Here is a 17825-nt window from a genome sequence, read left to right as displayed (position 1 = left end):
TATTTACACCTGTGCTTTTGCAACTGTGTCATGTCAGCATGTCTTCTGTGAAAACGGCCTATAAAGGAATGAATATAATCAATGAAATTCTGCCATGCAGTAAGTGCATATGAGTCCCTCATTGGGTCATACAGACCCAACGCTATTTTTCTTTCAGAATTGTTTACATTACTGCTACATTTATCAGCTTTTATTGACATATTTCTCATAGACTGGGAATGAAACCATGCATCCCTTACCTCTTGCTTTATGAATTATTCAACTGGCAATCTAATGGTCAATACTGAACATAAGATTAGCTGCTTGTGTGAGTGTATTGGACAGGACACCCCCGCCCATTCTTCTTCATCTCCTCCTCTCAGCTCTCTACACTCGCTCCTTCCCTGCGTTCTCTCTCCTCTATTTTGTCTCTGTGCTCACCACTCCCTTCCTGTCTTCACTATCTCCCTCTCCCCCCCATCTATCCTCCTTCCTCTCTGTGCCTCTATTCTGTTTTTAATAGCCCCATTCATCACGGAGTATAAATACTTTTTCCCTGTTTGTTGCATTTCCGGATTCTTGTTCTTTTTCTTTTTGTCAGCTTTCTGGAGGCCTCTCACCTTTCTGTTCTGCTCTATTTCTCGCTGCTTGTCTGGTACTCTTGTATCGCTGGTGCTTTTCATCGATTAGCCATCAGCATTGTTCCTCGCGCCCCCAAGACATGTAGAAAAGGTTTTCAGTAGGGCTGTCTGATGGAGTACAAAGTATGAATGCCAAAATGTGCTCCAATAAAGTGCTCTGTAAGCATAAATGGATGGTAAACTTTTTACTTTACATTTGTTTTGTTTTATGTATAAATGCAGTAATGTATACATGCAATAATAACCTGAATGGAAGTGTCTGTATTTATATTATAAAACTGTATCCCTCTAAAGTACTTAAATAATCAGTCTCTCCAGGAAATGTGGAGGTCTTGCGTTTTAACTCTGTTTCTATTTTCTCTTCTCTTTTCTTCGCGTCTTGTCTCATCTCTTGTCTTCGCTTCTTTCCTTTTCTCTTCTCTTATCCTCCGTCCAGTCCCTCGGGGAGCTATGCATCATCTGCAGAGTTGAGTCGGTGCAGCAGTCAGCTGAGCGAGGAGGACTATGGCGGTGAATATGGAGAGAGGGACCCTTACGACGAGAACGACTCTTACCACTCCTGCCACTCCTCAGTTAGCTACAGTAAAGGCTCTCCAGACTGGGACCCGGATGAGACTCAGGGGGCATATAGCGATGAGGGCGGCTACAGCAAAGACGGGGGAGAAGAGGCGGCTCTGTACGAGGAGGATGACGGAGGACTGTATGGGGGAGAAGAGGAGGGCCTCTATGAGGATGAGGAGATGATGTATGATGAGGAGGATTTGTACAATTTGGATGGGACCCTCAGTGAGGACATGGAGCCTCCATTCACCCCCACGCCAACGTCAACAGCCGCCCCAGCTCTGGATGTACCTGGCTCCAGACCTCCTCTAGAGAAACAGCCCTCTTTACACCAACAGCAGCCCCCTACTCAACCTCCTAACCAAACATCCAACCAGTCTCATCCTCCTGGCATGGCCCCATCTGCACAGCCCCCTTCTGGTCAACCAGCAGCCCAACCACCTAAACAGCCCCCACCCCAAACTCAGCCTCAGCCGCAGGCAGCCCCATCTGCCACTTCCTTCTTCTCAATGGCCAAACCTCTTACAGCTGCAGTCACAGGCCTGGCCTCTACTTTCCTGTCCTCTGTTCCCACCGCCCAGTCTGCCCAGCCTGCCCAGTCTGCCCAGTCTCACCCTCCAGCCCCAGCCGTATCTCAACAACACCAGTCTGCTGCAGCCAGCACCGTCCCTCCATCCCACCCGGCCACCATGGCTAACTCAGCCTCCCAGCCTCCCTCCACTGCCATGGGTCCTTCCTCCCAGCAGACCCTGTCGTCTGGGCAGCCTCAACCCCATCTCAACGGTCCTGTCGCCACACAGTCTGCCACCCCTGAGGACCAGACTCTCCAGCAAGAGGAAGAGTCATGGCTAGAAGAGGAAATGATGTTGGAGAGGGAGGCCATGTCACCCCCTGCTCAGCCAGAGGAGAAGCTCCCCATAGAGGAGAAAGAGGAGCATTTTGAAGAGAGCAGGCCGCCGACGCCAGTAGAGGAAGAAGAGATGACGCCTGAGAGGTAAGAGGGAAGGTTGAAAGGGAATCAGATCAATGAACTAAACAACAAAAATAGACTAGAAGAGACACAACACGTTTACCACCTAAATGTATCAGCTGAGGATATTTTTACCTAAAATCAAAAACTGTTGTTTTTTTCTTTTAGTCCTCCAGTCATAGAGGAGCCCAAAGAGCCAGTGGATCCAGCAGTCAGAGCCAAAGAGAACTGGCTACGGCTCTATAACAAAGTCTTAGAACAGCTTCGGGAGGTAAGATCACCCTCCAAATTCCAGTCCAGTCCTCCACAGCAGTCCAGTCCGAGTCCCAGAGCTGAAGGCCTGATTCACCCTGTAATCTAAAAGATATACCTGAGCTGAAGAGACTCTAAAAGTGTCTACAGAGTCTTTGAAATATGTATGTGTAGTGCATTATTTATATGCAAAGAAAGGGTACATACAGTAAGTTCTTGAGTTCTCTTTTGATGGTGCTTTTTGCTCGACACCAGGAGGCAGACTTCATGTGTTTCATATTCTATTATTGCTTCCTTTTGGTTTTCCTAAAATAAAAATACTGATGGCTTTTTATTTTAGTTTGGGTGCAGCACCACACCACTCCTTGACAAAACTGCTTGATTTAATTGTACACATTAAGTTTTGCTTGATATGTTTTCACTTGCATATTTTATTCACATATTATGTTGCTATTCATTACGTTTGAATTCAGTTGTGCAGAGAATTAATCACTTGCTTTGATGTTTATGTTGATGTATGTCGCGTTTTTGTACATTTGGCTTCCCTCCGTTTGTCTTTTTTTTGTTTGTTTGTGCCCACCCACTTTGTTTTCTTTCCAGTTTCATGTCATTGCCATAGTGACACTCGCATGCACTTTGCTCGGCCATCATTGGAGCATGCTGACAGGTAGGTACAACCTGATTGGTTGCTTGAGAGAAAGAAGGAAATGCGTGCAACAGATGTCTTGTTGAGCTCTTCACTGTCTGTAAACAGGCACCTTCACCCCGCTCATTCATCATCATAACAATTAGACCCTTTCTGTTGTATCTTGCAAGAGCTGTCATCCAGCCACTCTGCATCAGATTCTCCAAAGACATGTTTGATTTCAACATTCAGGCAAAGTGTTTTTTGCATAGTTACACAACCTGTGTATGTATTCTGTAATGAGATGAATAAGGGTAACATTTATTGAATAACTGGTTTCTTTTTATGCTTCATATCTTGGCAGATTTCTTCAGCTCTATATAGGAGTTTTTACTGACCCAGCCTACTTTTGACCACTGATACAATAATACACAAATGGGAGGGGATTTTAGAAATGAAGAGCAGTTTCATAATCAGACGAATGCTAGAAAAGGCTGCAGGGATAAACTTAAGATTGCTTGCTTCTTCTTCTGACATTCCTTCTTTGTCTCTGTCAGGCTCGAGGAGAGACCTCCAGCTCGCTCTGGTTTGGTAAAGGAGGGTGAGTGTCTGCTGTCAGTTCCTCAAGTAATGTACTTTCTCTCAAGCTAATGCAATAACTCCAGAAATTAAACTTAAAGTGACCCTCATATCGTCGTGGAAACCTGCCACCGCTGCTTTAGATTGCAAATGCCCTTCTTTAGTCCGGGAATCCTCCGTTCTTTTTCATTCTGATCCACATGCTCATTCAGCTTGTGGCATTTGGCCAGCGAGTATTGAACAGCGGTGGGCTGCCCTGACTTAGCCAGCAGGTCATTTGTAGATGAGGCAAACCTCAGAGTGGAACTGAGGCTGCATACTGAAGAAGTGCTACGTTAGCCAAATAGAAACCCAGCAATTATACCCGGGTATGAGGAGCGTCATTGCCACCATTTGAGACGAGGCAGTCTGCTTAATTAAACTCTCCAGTAAAGTCCTTGACTGGAGTAGCATTAGAAACAATGATAGAGAGAATTACACCTGCCCCATAGTAACATAGTAGTATATACATAGTAAACATGCTTTTATAGTAAGAAATTTTGATGATGGAATTGTTTTTTCTACTGTAAATATTGATAAACATATATATATGAATGTATAATGGTTCATACTTCTCTTATTCAGAATGGGAGGTGCACTCTACAGTATTGACAGCATGCCTGACCTTCGCAAGAGGAAAGCCATTCCTCTTGTCAGAGATCTGGTGAGAAACAAACATGGACACACATACAAACATAATATACACATATCTCGTGGGGCGCCCTGGAATCAGCAGACATTATTGCTTTCTCTGCAGTTCAACAATCACCTCTGTTCCTGCCTCTTGTTCTTTATTGTTAGTTTTTCTTACTCTGAAATCATCTAAACATTATTTCACTCCTTCTCTACTTCCCAGCTTTCCTTTTTCTGCTATAATCAAAAGTGAATATACTTAAACCCATGTCTTCCACAGCTGTGTCATGCTTGATTTGTTGATACATTAAATGCATATCTGTGGTGTTAATATAATTACAGTAATTAATCAATGTAGTTACTGTTCTCTTCTAGAGGTCAGGGCATACCTGTCAGACACACACATGTACACACAATGCATTATAAAGACTTGTACAGCCAGTTGTTTGTTTCTTTTACATTTTTCTCTCTCTTCCCCCTTCTCCTCTGGTTCATCACTACCTGGCCTCATCAGGCAATGGTGAGTACTTGTTTATCCCTTACTGAAATCAAACATCTATCTGAAGTCCACAATGTAGCTCATGTTCAAACATAAACACTTTTCTGTTCCCAGTCTCTGGTGCAGAACTCTCGTAAGGCTGGAATAACCTCTGCCATGGCGTCCACCACTCTTGGCAATGAAGAGCTGGTGGGTTTCCATCATCTCACTTATTTTTCTGTTCAGGATCTTCCAACCTTTGATCACTGCTGGTGTCAAACTTACATTTTCTCTTCTCCACGCCCTCTGCAGAAAAGTCACGTTTACAAAAAGACCCTGCAGGCTCTGATCTACCCCATCTCCTCCACTACTCCACACAACTTTGAGGTGTGGACGGCCACCACCCCCACCTACTGCTACGAATGCGAGGGGCTGCTGTGGGGTATAGCCCGACAGGGCATGCGCTGCTCAGAGTGCGGCGTCAAATGCCACGACAAGTGCCAGGATCTGCTCAACGCCGACTGTCTGCAGAGTAAGGATCGCAGCATCCATTCACACACACGTGCATTAAAACACTTTTAAACATATGCATATATTTTTACTTTCATGTACACACACCCAGCCGTCCACAGAAACCCCAAACCTATTTTAGCTCCTCCTCTGTATCCTTCTGCCCGATTGACATCCCATTATTCTTGTGCTCTATCCACTCTCACATTCTTCCCCCTCTTCCTTTCCAATTTATCTCCTGAGTAATGTGCTGTCATACCCCTGCCTCTTTCCTCTCTCTCTTCTACCCATAGCCTTTGCATCCATACCTCTTTGTCTAATTCAGCTCCACAAGGGGTGACTTATCCAATTCCCATACTGATTTTGGAGTCAATCTACACGATGCATAATTCATCGCTCTGCTGTCTCCAAAGAGTCTTATAAGATCTTAATGCCAAAAACATCTGTTGGTCTTTTATACTGCGACTATCTACTTTTTCCTGACCATATCAGTTGTTAAGTGAATACAGTTTCTGCCATGATATTGGGAGGTTTGGGGTTTGATCCCTGGCCAAGAAATGTCAAAGACTTTCAAAATTGATGCTATCTTAACTTGGCTCTTTAAAGAGATGTATTGCAGGGAAACAGGAGATACTGTAACCTGCTAGCCTATGGGCCATTTCGCCTTGAATATATTTTACGCTATATACTAATCTTCCTATATCCCACTCCCCATTCATCTGTCTCATCAGGAGCTGCAGAGAAGAGCTCCAAGCACGGGGCGGAGGACAGAACCCAGAACATCATCATGGTCTTGAAGGATCGCATGAAGATCAGAGAGAGGAACAAACCCGAAATCTTTGAGCAAATCCAGGAAGTGTTTGGCCTCGACAAAACAACACACGGCACGCAAATGAAACAAATCAAGCAGAGCGTGCTTGATGGAACCTCCAAATGGTCAGCGAAGATCGACATCACTGGTGAGTTAAAAGCTTTTTTGTTTCCTTATCTGAATCGAAGGTTTAAGGATAGAGGGTTTCATATGTCGTACAGATTTGTGATTTGTTATTTTGGGTTATATACATAAAACTTTCTCTTCATAATTATTGTTTGTGATACAGATGTCATGATGCCTGACAATAGTGCTGTTGTTGTTTTCTTTTGCTATTATTGACATAAAAAGATTTTCTAATAAAATGTAGGTACAACAAAGGTATCTTGGAAGACAGCCATCTTGTTTAATTGTCTGTATGTCTCTTGTCTCTTCCTCAGTGGTATGTGCTCAGGGCCTGCAGGCTAAAGACAAAACAGGCTCCAGTGACCCTTATGTAACTGTTCAAGTTGGGAAGACCAAGAAGAGAACCAAGACCATCTACGGCAACCTCAACCCTGTCTGGGAAGAAAACTTCCACTTGTGAGTGCAGCTTTTCTGTAACACTCATTTTATGTCACTATAATGGACAGCGGTAGTGCTCTAATTTAGGGTGATCTCAGAAAAAACATTTGAGACACCTCATTTGTTATGTTTTTGGCTCACCAGAGAACTATGCGATACTTAGAAATTAGTGCATTTTCCCCCATTTCCTCCACCATCATGATGTCAGTGGTTGACTTCTTCTGTTTGCCAACCTTTTCTGTCTCGGCCTCGTCCAGTGAATGCCACAACTCGTCTGACCGCATCAAGGTTCGCGTGTGGGACGAGGATGACGACATCAAGTCGCGTGTGAAACAGAGGTTCAAACGTGAGAGCGACGACTTCCTGGGTCAAACCATCATCGAAGTCCGGACTCTGAGCGGGGAGATGGACGTTTGGTACAACCTGGGTGAGTTTTCAAGATAAGACAGAAGCCGATGGAGAATTAGAGATGGATGAGACGAACAGCAAGTCGCACAGAGATAACAGAACAAGAAACAGATAATTGAAGCGCCTGTCTCTTGCAGATAGAACAGATTTCAGTCAACTAAGGAGGCATTTATATCTTACTTTCATTTGACAGACAAGAGAACTGATAAGTCTGCTGTGTCAGGAGCCATCCGGATGCACATAAGTGTGGAGATCAAAGGAGAGGAGACGGTTGCTCCTTACCATGTCCAGTACACCTGTCTACATGAGGTCAGTCTGAGTGGAAATCTTCCAAAGGTTGTTATTATTATTTACACTCAAAATAAAACATTAAATATACAAGAGCAACCTGCTGAATTCATCAGTTCCAGTCAATTTCATTCTGGGTTTCACATTAACACAATCAATCACCTTGTAAATTCTCTGTTTCTGCGTTTATACTCTAGGAAATGTTTCTCTATGCTTTTATAAAAATATAAAATGGCCAACATTAGTTTGTTGAAACGGTTTAATAGTTGACATCATTAATAATTGTCTGGAATTATTGAGCCATTTTCACCAATAAAGGGGGATATGGATTTCCTGGATATGAGACAGGCATGGACACAGTGTCAGTGTATGAAGACTCTCATGAAGTCCTATAGACTATTTCACAGTTATATATATAATCCTCTTACACTGCAGGGTTGTAAGAAGAGGATGAGTCAGGATACAGCTTTGCCAATCAGCTGTGTTCAAAGGATAGAATTTGAGTCAAACTCAATCTGGATTTAGGCATATTTTTTAGTTTGACATTAGTTTCAACGTTGTTCTGTATCTCCAAAAAAAAAGTAGTGAATGTTTGTTGTGTTGTTTGTTTATTGTACATGTCTAAATTCAATTAGCTTCAACTAGTCCAAAACTGAAGGCTATTTGTCTCCTTACACCAGCTGGATGAGCATTTTAGACTAGATCAGATTAGACAGATCATTTTAATCACATATAAAGCTTTGTACTGTTAAACACATGAATATGTTGCTTTGTGTTACCTCAAGGTCTCTCAGATGATGTAATTTAAGGCCTCTGGCTGTCCAAGCTTCAATACTTTAAGGCCTCTTTAATCTTATTTGAAATGTATTGTATGTTTTATTTACAATCTGAAAATGCATTTTATTTTATTATACGCTTTGTAAAGTCCTTCAAGTTAATACTACTAATAATAACAGCCTGAGACACAAACACATACTTACCTGTCCTGTGTCTTTGTTCAGCATCTGTTCCAGTACACCACTGAGGAGCAGAATGGCGGCGTAGTAAAGATCCCGGATGCCAAAGGGGACGATGCCTGGAAGGTGTATTTTGAGGAGACGGCTCAGGAGATAGTGGATGAGTTTGCCATGAGATACGGAGTAGAGTCCATCTACCAGGCCATGACGTCAGTCCCTCAAACATTACTCTCAATGTCTGACGTTGAAAATTAAATAGGAAACTTACCAACGCAATGGCTTTCACTTTTTGACATATACAGTTAGATTTTTTTTTCCAATACATGTGTATCAGGAGCAGTACAGTAAATGCACTAAATGTCCTTTTTGCCACTTCCACCCCACAGCCACTTTGCCTGCTTGTCATCAAAGTACATGTGCCCAGGGGTGCCAGCTGTGATGAGCACCCTGCTTGCCAACATCAACGCTTACTACGCCCACACCACCCAGTCCTCCAACAATGTTTCTGCCTCGGACAGATTTGCTGCATCAAACTTTGGCGTGAGTCCCTGAGAAATACTTCTCTATATGCTTTGTCCCTTCTTCATATATGTGACAATATAATACAACAGGCCTCATATCCTAACTGAAAATTGCTGTACTTCAGAGTACCGCTTGCTCTTGCTCTGCTGTCCCTCAGGGGTTGTAGATGGAAGTCAGTTTAATGTGGCCCTTCCTACTTCTCCAAACGTCCAATCAGCTGAGGCTCGTCAGGTCCGGCCTCGGGGTTATGCAGTCAAATGGTAACAAATAACCTGTCAGCTGCGGTGTGTTTCTGAGTGGTTTGTTCTGTTTCTGCGTCTTTTCCTGTTTAGAAGGAGAGGTTTGTCAAACTGCTGGATCAGCTGCACAACTCCCTGAGGATCGACCTGTCCATGTACCGGGTACTGACTGCTTCTCTCTATCATAACAAATTCAAAGCATTTAGATTCTGAGTTACTTACTGCCACAGTCACTCAATTTCTGTGTTTGTGCTATTTCTGTGTGTAAATCCATGGGAATCACTATTCTCTGTTTTGGGACCGAGATGAAAATGATGTTGTCTTAATGTGCTAATATTTATTTCCTCTACCTTACTACCTGAGGAAAGAGAAAACTTTTAAACTTGGGTGAACATTTCGGGCCGTTTATAATCTTCTTTTTGTGTGCTTGTGAATGTGCTTTCAGAATAACTTCCCTGCCAGCAGTCCTGAAAGACTACAAGACCTTAAGTCTACTGTTGATCTCTTGACGAGCATCACATTCTTCAGGATGAAGGTAAGGATGAATGAAAGATCTTTTCTTTTCTTTTCTTTTCACATTAGCACTTAACTCCAAAATAAACATGGTACAAATTTGCAGTACTTTCTGGAAAGTAGCCTAAGGCTTAAACTGAGACTCAGCTCAACATTACCCTATCCAAACTGCAGCTATTATCATGAAGCTGTGTGTGTGTGTGTGTGTGTGTGTGTTCGTTCGTCAGGGTGTTAATGTATGTTGGTGCGATTTGTGCAGCTCAGTGACTTTATGGTTAAATTCCCGCTGAGATAACCTCCTGCAGAGACTTTGTGTGTCTGACAGCTCTTTGAGGTGAATTGGAATCAACCATATGTTGTGTAATGTTTGTGTTCAGGTCCAGGAGCTGCAGAGTCCCCCCAGGGCGAGCCAGGTGGTGAAGGACTGCGTAAAAGCCTGTCTCAACTCCACCTATGAGTACATTTTCAACAACTGCCACGACCTCTACAACAGGGAATATCAGACAGACCCTGTAAGTGTGTGTGTGTGTGTGTGAGAAGCAAAAGTGCTGCATATGTGTGTTTGCAGTTGACGCCAGCGTGCAGCTGTTGAGATATGAATCCGTAACCTCTTTCTGTCTCCAGTCAAAGGCAGTCCCTCCAGATGAGCAGGGTCCCAGCATCAAAAACCTGGACTTTTGGTCCAAACTCATCACCCTCATCGTCTCCATCATAGAGGAGGACAAAAACTCCTACACTCCTTGCCTTAATCAGTGAGTCTCTGCTCATAACATCAGTCTAATTCCTCTAATTTAGCATGCAGAGGCAGTGTTGGAAATTTCAAGGCCAGTTGAAGAGAAACTAAGGCTTCATTAGGTAAGAGCTGTATTTGATTTGTTTAAAGAAACAAAATGTAAAACAATAGAATATGAGGAGGGGAGTGTCAGATCTTTAAAAGAAGCAGAAACAGGCCAAACAGACAAACAAACAGCCTTTGTTTGTTTTGAAGCCACAAGGTGTGTCCTGTCAGTCCAGAAATGGAAAATAAAGAAAATACTTACATTGTTTACGAATATCATATTGTAAAAAACAAAAGCATCCACCTGTATAATATCTGTCTGTATTATAATGCTGTTTATGTTTGTACTTGCAAGGTGCACTGACAGTAAACCCTCATCCTGTGTATATACAGACAAGTCATTCCTGTATAACAGCCTCTTTGGTGGGTGGGGGTAGTTTGGATTTGGATCCCATGCCACTTTTTAAAAGTGTTGATTTAATACTTATGATATATGAGATGTATATGCTGATATTTAATACTTTTCCAGTGCATTTGTCTTTCTGTGGCAGCTAAAAATATACAGAGGAAACAATGATGGAGTTACATAAAACTGAGCCTGGGTTATCTTGTTAAATAATAAAGTACCATTACTGGATGCAGAGCTGGATTTAAGCCTGAGTACTTCCTCTTATAGGTTTCCCCAGGAACTGAATGTGGGCAAGATCAGCGCGGAGGTCATGTGGAATATGTTTGCACAAGATATGAAATACGCCATGGAGGGTAGGTTTTTGTGTGTGTTGTTGGGATGGTGGGAGTTCACAGGCCTGGAAATGAGAGAGGGGTCATTAGTTTGTGTCAGGAGTATGTTTTTATGTGTAAACCTTATGTGGAGAAAGGGTGTTGGAGTGGGACTTTCCTCATTCTTTCTTTCTCTTTGGTAATCAGAGCATGAGAAGAACCGCCTGTGTAAAAGCGCAGATTATATGAATTTGCACTTCAAGGTGAAGTGGCTCTACAACGAGTACTGCAAGGAGCTGCCCACTTTCCAGAAGCACGTACCTGAATATCCAGCGTGAGTATCTTTATAAACAGCGTCCAACACCTTTCCTCCTACAGTTACCACTGTGGCACAGAGACTCATGTTTCTCCTTTCTTGTTCTGCAGCTGGTTTGAACCATTTGTCGTCATGTGGTTGGACGAGAATGAAGAAGTGTCCAGAGATTTTCTACATGGAGCCCTGGAGAGGGACAAAAAAGACGGGGTAACTGCTTTCATCTGCATTCTTCACATGTAAAATATAAGACTAAACCCAACAGCTCCTAGTTTTCAATCTTTAGTTTTAGACGTGCGGTTTCAGTTGTTTTCCTGCACTAATTCTTCTTTAAAGTACTAGTTTGATATTTTGGGAAATACGCTTATTTGCTTTCTGGCCAAGAGTTAATTGTGAATATTGATACCACCATTCATTTATGTGCAGTAGTGTGAAGCTACCACCAGCAGCCGGTTAGCTTAGCCTCGCATAAAGACTGGAAACAGAGGGAAACAGCTAGCTTGGCTCTGTCCAAAGGTAACAAAATTTGCCTACCAGCATCAAACCTATTTCATGGAGTCTTGTTTCTAGTCTTTGTGCTAAGCTAAGCTAACAGGCTGCTGGTAGTAGCTTCGTTTTCACCTCACAGACATAATAGTAGTATCTACGTTTCCCCTGAACATAAGGAAATAAGTACATTTCCCAAATTGTCAAACTATTCCTTTAACAAAGTGTGCAGGAAGAATGTGAGAAACAGGCGGCCATGTGAGACTAAAGTTTGACTAAAATTCAACAATCAAATTCTGCTGAGACCGTAATAAAACAGTATGAAAGCTTAAATCTGACCTCCTACCTGCAGCTCCTCAAAAATGTATTCATGCATTTCTCATGCAAATTCAGGCAATTCACATCATTTCACCTGACTCAGCACATTCTAGGCTGAGAAGAGCAGGCTGAAGGCCTCAAGACAATCAATAATGACTCAATACCAAAGGCAAATGGGAAAGAAAACTTCACTGCAGAGAGGAGCAGATGTACACACACAAACATACCACACAGCGACTCCTACTCTCAGGCCCGCTCACACCTACATATCCACACAGCGAGAGGGTCGATACAAAGCAGCTGAAGATGCTCCCAGCTCATATGTCAGGAATCCTTTGGGTCCAATTACTGTCGCCAGAAGCAGCTCCTGCTTTCCTGTGTCAGCGAAACAGCAGTCCCCACTCGCAGTCACATACCATAACGCTATTCACTTCTGTGCTAATGGCCGGGCTGTTAATGAGGGCCCGCTCCCCATCATAACCCTCTGATCGCTCTCATCATGTCAGAGGAATCGCTTCACAAACCTTTTGATTGCAGCTGCATGCAGCTGGAGGGGGGGGGGCAGTTTCATTGTCTGTGATGTGTAACAGCGCTGCGAACTTCCTCGGGGGAATCAAACCCCTCACTTTCAATGTTGGCCGTGCTCAGATCACTGTGCTGCAGCATCAGCACCGCAGAACAGCTTCTCACACTTTTCCCTCCGGTCCCGTCCTCTCCTCTCGTTCTCCAGTTCCAGGTCACGTCAGAGCACGCTCTGTTCTCCTGCTCGGTGGTGGACGTGTTCTCTCAGCTCAATCAGAGCTTTGAAATCATCCGTAAACTGGAGTGTCCCGACCCTCAGATCGTTGGCAACTACATGAAGAGATTCGCCAAGGTGACTTTCACCGGCTAATGCTCTCACAGAATGTCTTCACTCTAACATACTACTTCTCACTGTAATCATGCCCTCATTACATAATTTTGTTTCTTTCTCGTAGACCATCGGCAATGTCCTGCTGTCTTATGCAGACATCATTGCAAAGGACTTTCCAAATCATGTCAAGAAGGAGAAAGTGGTAGGTGTCGAGATTTTTTAAATAAAAGAAAAGTTTGGCACAACAAGGCACCAGATGGAAACTTGTCACTGGAATAAACAGCAGTGACAGATTTAATAGTTGAATCTGAGCTCCATCAAATCTTAGTTTTAAGATGGATGCAGTTTGGTGTATGTGGTCAGTTTGATTCATTTCAGCACAATAAACGGCTCTTCAGTGTAATAGCCAAGCCCAGGTTGCAGTGTTTCAAAGTGAATTAGGACTGTGTAATTAGCTGAATGTGGTGTCGGCTCTGGGAAAAGTGGGCTGCGCTCCCAGAGAGACCGGGAGCCCCCAGAGGAGCAGTAATTACTGAAAACTCCTGCTTCTCCTGCCCTGCATCACCAAGAGTGTTTTGGCCAAAGAAGCAATAAAAAAAGTTGGGAGGACTAACCTTGATTGATTACAATAAAACGCTGGGAGCAGATAGAAAAAAGGGAGAGAGAGGTGTGTGTGTGTGTAATGATTTTTCTCTTTCTCCCCTCAGCCATGTATCATCATCAATAACATCCAGCAGCTCAGAGTTCAGCTGGAGAAGATGTTTGAGGCCATGGGAGGCAAAGATGTGAGTTTCCATACATGCTGTTATTGTTGTGATTGTGCTGCTATGACATGCTCTTGTATTCATCCCGTTTGTCTTCCTCCAGCTCAATGTGGAGGCCAGTGACTTCCTCAAAGAGCTGCAAAACAAACTCAACAGCGTCATGGACGACCTCAGTCGCATCTTCGCCGTCAGGTGGGAGTGTGTCTCTTTGATTCCTGCGTGGAACTGCGAGGTGCTTCAACTGGTTTCTCACAGCTGATGTCAAAGTCTGTTCTCACGTTGTGGTTTTTGTGTGGTGATGTAGTTTCCAGCCCCAGATTGAGGACAACGTGAGGCAAATGGGAGACATCCTGGCCCAGGTAAAAGGTCAGACCGTCCCAGCCAACGGCAGCGTGGTCCAGGAGGCCGACAACGTCCTGCAGCCCATCATGGACTTCCTGGACAGCAAGTAAGTACGGCTGGAAATCAAACGTCAGTACTGTGTAAGAACTGACTTAAATGTGTCTCAAAAGTTAGAATTGACTGTTTGCTTTGATGAGATATTTGTTCATCTAAATCAGAAAATCTGGAAATTTAGCTGTTTTTATAGCTGTTTTTACACTTTTTTTAAGGCAAAGTTTTTGAATGTCTGCTTTTGCTAAGACAGCATTTAATATTTTGTTAAATAAACCAATGATTTATTGAAAATAAGCATTTATTTCCCTCAAACTAAGCAACTGAAAAGGGTTTTGATACTGAAACTGAAGCATCGTTCTGACACTTCAAAAAACAGTAACAAGTCTCACAAGTGAGTTATATGTTGTTTGCCTTCATGTCTGTCAGTTGAGAGATTGTGTGGTTTTGTGTTGCAGCCTGTCGCTGTTTGCTAAGATCTGTGAGAAGACAGTCCTGAAGAGAGTGCTAAAGGAGCTGTGGAAACTAGTGATGAACACAATGGAAAAAACAATTGTGCTTCCAACACTTACTGACCAGACGGTATGTTTTAAAAAAAAGAGAGACATTCGGTCCTATTTCCTTCACTTTTTTTCTTCTTCTCTGCTTCTCATTTTCAGTGCTTTTCATGGCTGTGATTGTACGTTAACCCATCTATCCTGCCATTACCCCATTCTCTCTCCCTTTCTTCCTTTCTTAGGTCATTGTAAGTATGTGTGTGTGTGTGTGTGTGTGTGTGTGTGTACGGCCTCTGTTAGCATGAAGAAACACTCCATTTCTAACAGGAGCCTTAACACCACCCTCTGTAGCCTTTGTCACTTTCTCCTTCTCTGTGGATGTAAATGGCAGCACGGTGCACCAGAGACAACATTACCTGCCCATGAGTCCCTGCAGTGCTGACTGACTGCACACCAAAGCACTTAAACCTTCTTTCTCTCCCAAGAGGAAGTTTCTTTATCCTGAATGTTTACTTGAAAGATATATGAATTAGTATATTGTAGTCTTACTCTTTTCCCCCTCACTCGTCAGACTCATTTCTTGTATCTGCAGCTGTCTGTCCTCACTAAACCTCCTGAACTCACCTCTCACTCCGCAAATCTTCCTCAACTGCACATCTCTCAGACACCTCTGTTGTCTTCCTCTCCACACTGTATTCACTTGTCTGTCCGTCTCTCTATGACAGGGCACTCAGATGATCTTCAACGCTGCTAAGGATCTGGGCCAGCTGTCCAAACTCAAGGTGATGAAAGTAGAAGGCAGCAAAATGTCCGACAAATGAAACTTGTCTAAGATGTAGACCACATCTGAGCAGTAACTGTGCAGTAATAGACTGACTCCTTCGTTTGATCCATCCTGCAGGAGCACATGGGGCGAGAGGAGGCCAAAGCTCTAACTCCCAAACAGTGTGCAGTAATAGAGCTGGCACTGGACACTATTAAGGTATTGTATGATGCGTTACACAAGCAGAACAGCTGGCAGGGAAATTGGTGCTCTTGATTCTTGCTTTTACAATATTTTAGTTTACAATATTGTTTAACACAAAGAAATACTAAGAGAACAAGATGGTTTCAGCTTTCTCTGAAAAAAAGCCGATGGAGATGGAGTTCTATGTTCTATGTCACGACAAATGTCACGGGAAAGTAAAATCATAAAAGCAGACAATCAGCAAAAATTCAGATTGACTTTGTGTAGGTGAGGAAGAGTCTGTAGCTGACACTGGAATTTAATTTGAGCAAATATTGGGAAACGAAGAATTTGCAGCTTTTATGTACATGTTTATCTTACATCATGGTGACACATAAAGTATATTTGTATAAATAAAAGATTTATGAAATAATGAAATATTCTTCTCAATTTCTAATCAAAACGTAACTTTGAATATCATAATCAATAGAATTTGAATGTTATTGTTTCAAACTGTCATACTGCACTACAGCGCACACTAGTGCAACTACCTGTTTGGTGTAAATGAGAGCAGGTTTAGTGTGTCCATAGCTCCAAGGCTGACAAGGTTGTTGCACACTACAAAACAGTTTTGTCACACTTTTCCACTTCGGCCAGCACTCTGTCTGTCTGCTTGCCGTCTACCCGTCTATAATACATGTGTCTTGTCACATCTGTTACGCAGCAATACTTCCATGCCGGCGGTGTGGGCCTGAAGAAAACGTTCTTGGAAAAGAGTCCAGACCTGCAGTCTCTGCGCTATGCCTTGTCTCTGTACACCCAGGCCACAGACAAGCTCATCAGGAAGTTTGTCCTCTCACAGAGCGCTCAGGGTATGACTTCAAACAGCAGCAACACACACACACACACACACACACACACACACACACACACACATTGTTACACAGCAGGTTCAAACAATTTCACACAAAAATGCTTCCAGTTGCTCTCAAAGAGCTCCACTGCTTATTCTTACTGTATCTACGGTTTATGGAATTAAATGGGATTAGGAGATTAAGTAGAATAACTTGCTTACAGTGTTGAAAGAAAATATTTAATTCATTGCTTCAGTGAATTACAGTAACAATAGCAGAAAATGCAAAACTGCTGTTTGGATTTACTGGTTTAGTCATATACAGTATAACTTTAAAACGCTGACAGAAGGATTTTAGATGAGTAGAAAATGGGAGAGATAAAAACATTTATATATCTTACTCAAGGACGCCATATTTGTCTAGGTATTTAACCCATCAGTCATAAATTTTAATTAATTTGCAGTATTAACAAACCCTGACTTCTTCTGTCTCCTCTCAGTCCACGGAGGCAAAGGGATCAGGTGCACGGCAAATGAAGACACACCACCAGAGAAAGGTACAGTGTTATATAAAACCTGCATGTCCCCCATCGCAACCCACAGCTTGTGCTCAGACATCTGTGTGATCAAACTGTCATGAACCAAAGATAATCCGAGGCAGACAGCAGTGTTAGCCCTCGGCGCAGCCTCGACTCTCTCGCTCTCTCTGCTACTTCTTGTTTTTCCTCCCTTCTACTTTCCTGTTTGAACTGCTTTTTATCAGCTGAGGAAGAAAAAAGCGCGACTTATGCACAGGACTGTTTGTGCTAGATGAAGCTCGTTATATATGTAGACAGAGAGACGACGTCCAGAGCAGCTGACCAGGTGAGAGCTTGGATGTGAAAACCGCAGTGACTTGAGATGAAGGAGAGCGTAGGATGTGCGAGACATGATGAATAAAAGAACGAGTCGTGCACAGATTATGTCAGCTGATGAAAAGGAGCTTTTCTCCAGAAACTTGTGCCGCAGTTTGGGATTTTTTTTAGTTTCATCTCCTTTTTTTCTTTTTCCTTCAGCGTCAGTAGAGTGTTAAGAACAAATTACCAACTATTGCTGCATTACAGTTTGCCATTTGCTCAGCATCAGAGCTGGCACAAACGCTGCTTTACCCAGCCAAGTCCTGCTCATCTGATTATCACAGAGATCCTGCGTGTGTGTGTGTCTGTGGTTTCTGCATGTTTAAATATAGTTCACAATCTGCTGATGCATCCCAATTTTTCAAGTCATACATCTGAGCTGTGCTATATTGTGAACTGCCAAAAAACATTGGCTATGGCCATCCAAAGACAAATGGGCA

The 17825-nt window shown here is 43.0% G+C and overlaps 1 protein-coding gene across 1 annotated transcript in view; it reads left to right on the top strand.

Annotated features, from left to right (window-relative positions):
- The window catches only part of LOC139296411 (protein unc-13 homolog A-like), a 29669-nt gene that overhangs the window by 10839 nt on the left and 1005 nt on the right, over positions 1-17825 (top strand). The window contains exons 10-37 of the mRNA XM_070918811.1: positions 1057-2175; positions 2320-2422; positions 3586-3629; positions 4232-4310; positions 4893-4967; positions 5070-5289; positions 5999-6226; positions 6519-6660; positions 6900-7069; positions 7244-7359; positions 8340-8503; positions 8681-8834; positions 9149-9217; positions 9501-9590; positions 9946-10086; positions 10193-10320; positions 11023-11108; positions 11274-11400; positions 11493-11589; positions 12914-13057; positions 13161-13244; positions 13744-13821; positions 13904-13992; positions 14105-14248; positions 14652-14775; positions 15416-15472; positions 15592-15672; positions 16361-16508. Of these exons, the coding sequence (XP_070774912.1) occupies positions 1057-2175; positions 2320-2422; positions 3586-3629; positions 4232-4310; positions 4893-4967; positions 5070-5289; positions 5999-6226; positions 6519-6660; positions 6900-7069; positions 7244-7359; positions 8340-8503; positions 8681-8834; positions 9149-9217; positions 9501-9590; positions 9946-10086; positions 10193-10320; positions 11023-11108; positions 11274-11400; positions 11493-11589; positions 12914-13057; positions 13161-13244; positions 13744-13821; positions 13904-13992; positions 14105-14248; positions 14652-14775; positions 15416-15472; positions 15592-15672; positions 16361-16508 (4301 nt within the window). The remainder of the gene's footprint in view (positions 1-1056; positions 2176-2319; positions 2423-3585; positions 3630-4231; positions 4311-4892; positions 4968-5069; positions 5290-5998; positions 6227-6518; positions 6661-6899; positions 7070-7243; positions 7360-8339; positions 8504-8680; positions 8835-9148; positions 9218-9500; positions 9591-9945; positions 10087-10192; positions 10321-11022; positions 11109-11273; positions 11401-11492; positions 11590-12913; positions 13058-13160; positions 13245-13743; positions 13822-13903; positions 13993-14104; positions 14249-14651; positions 14776-15415; positions 15473-15591; positions 15673-16360; positions 16509-17825) is intronic.

Source organism: Enoplosus armatus, chromosome 14 (assembly GCF_043641665.1).
Source record: "Enoplosus armatus isolate fEnoArm2 chromosome 14, fEnoArm2.hap1, whole genome shotgun sequence".
Lineage (NCBI taxonomy): Eukaryota > Metazoa > Chordata > Actinopteri > Centrarchiformes > Enoplosidae > Enoplosus > Enoplosus armatus.
Note: the sequence above shows the minus strand (reverse complement) of the source record. Positions and strands in the feature narration are given on the sequence as shown.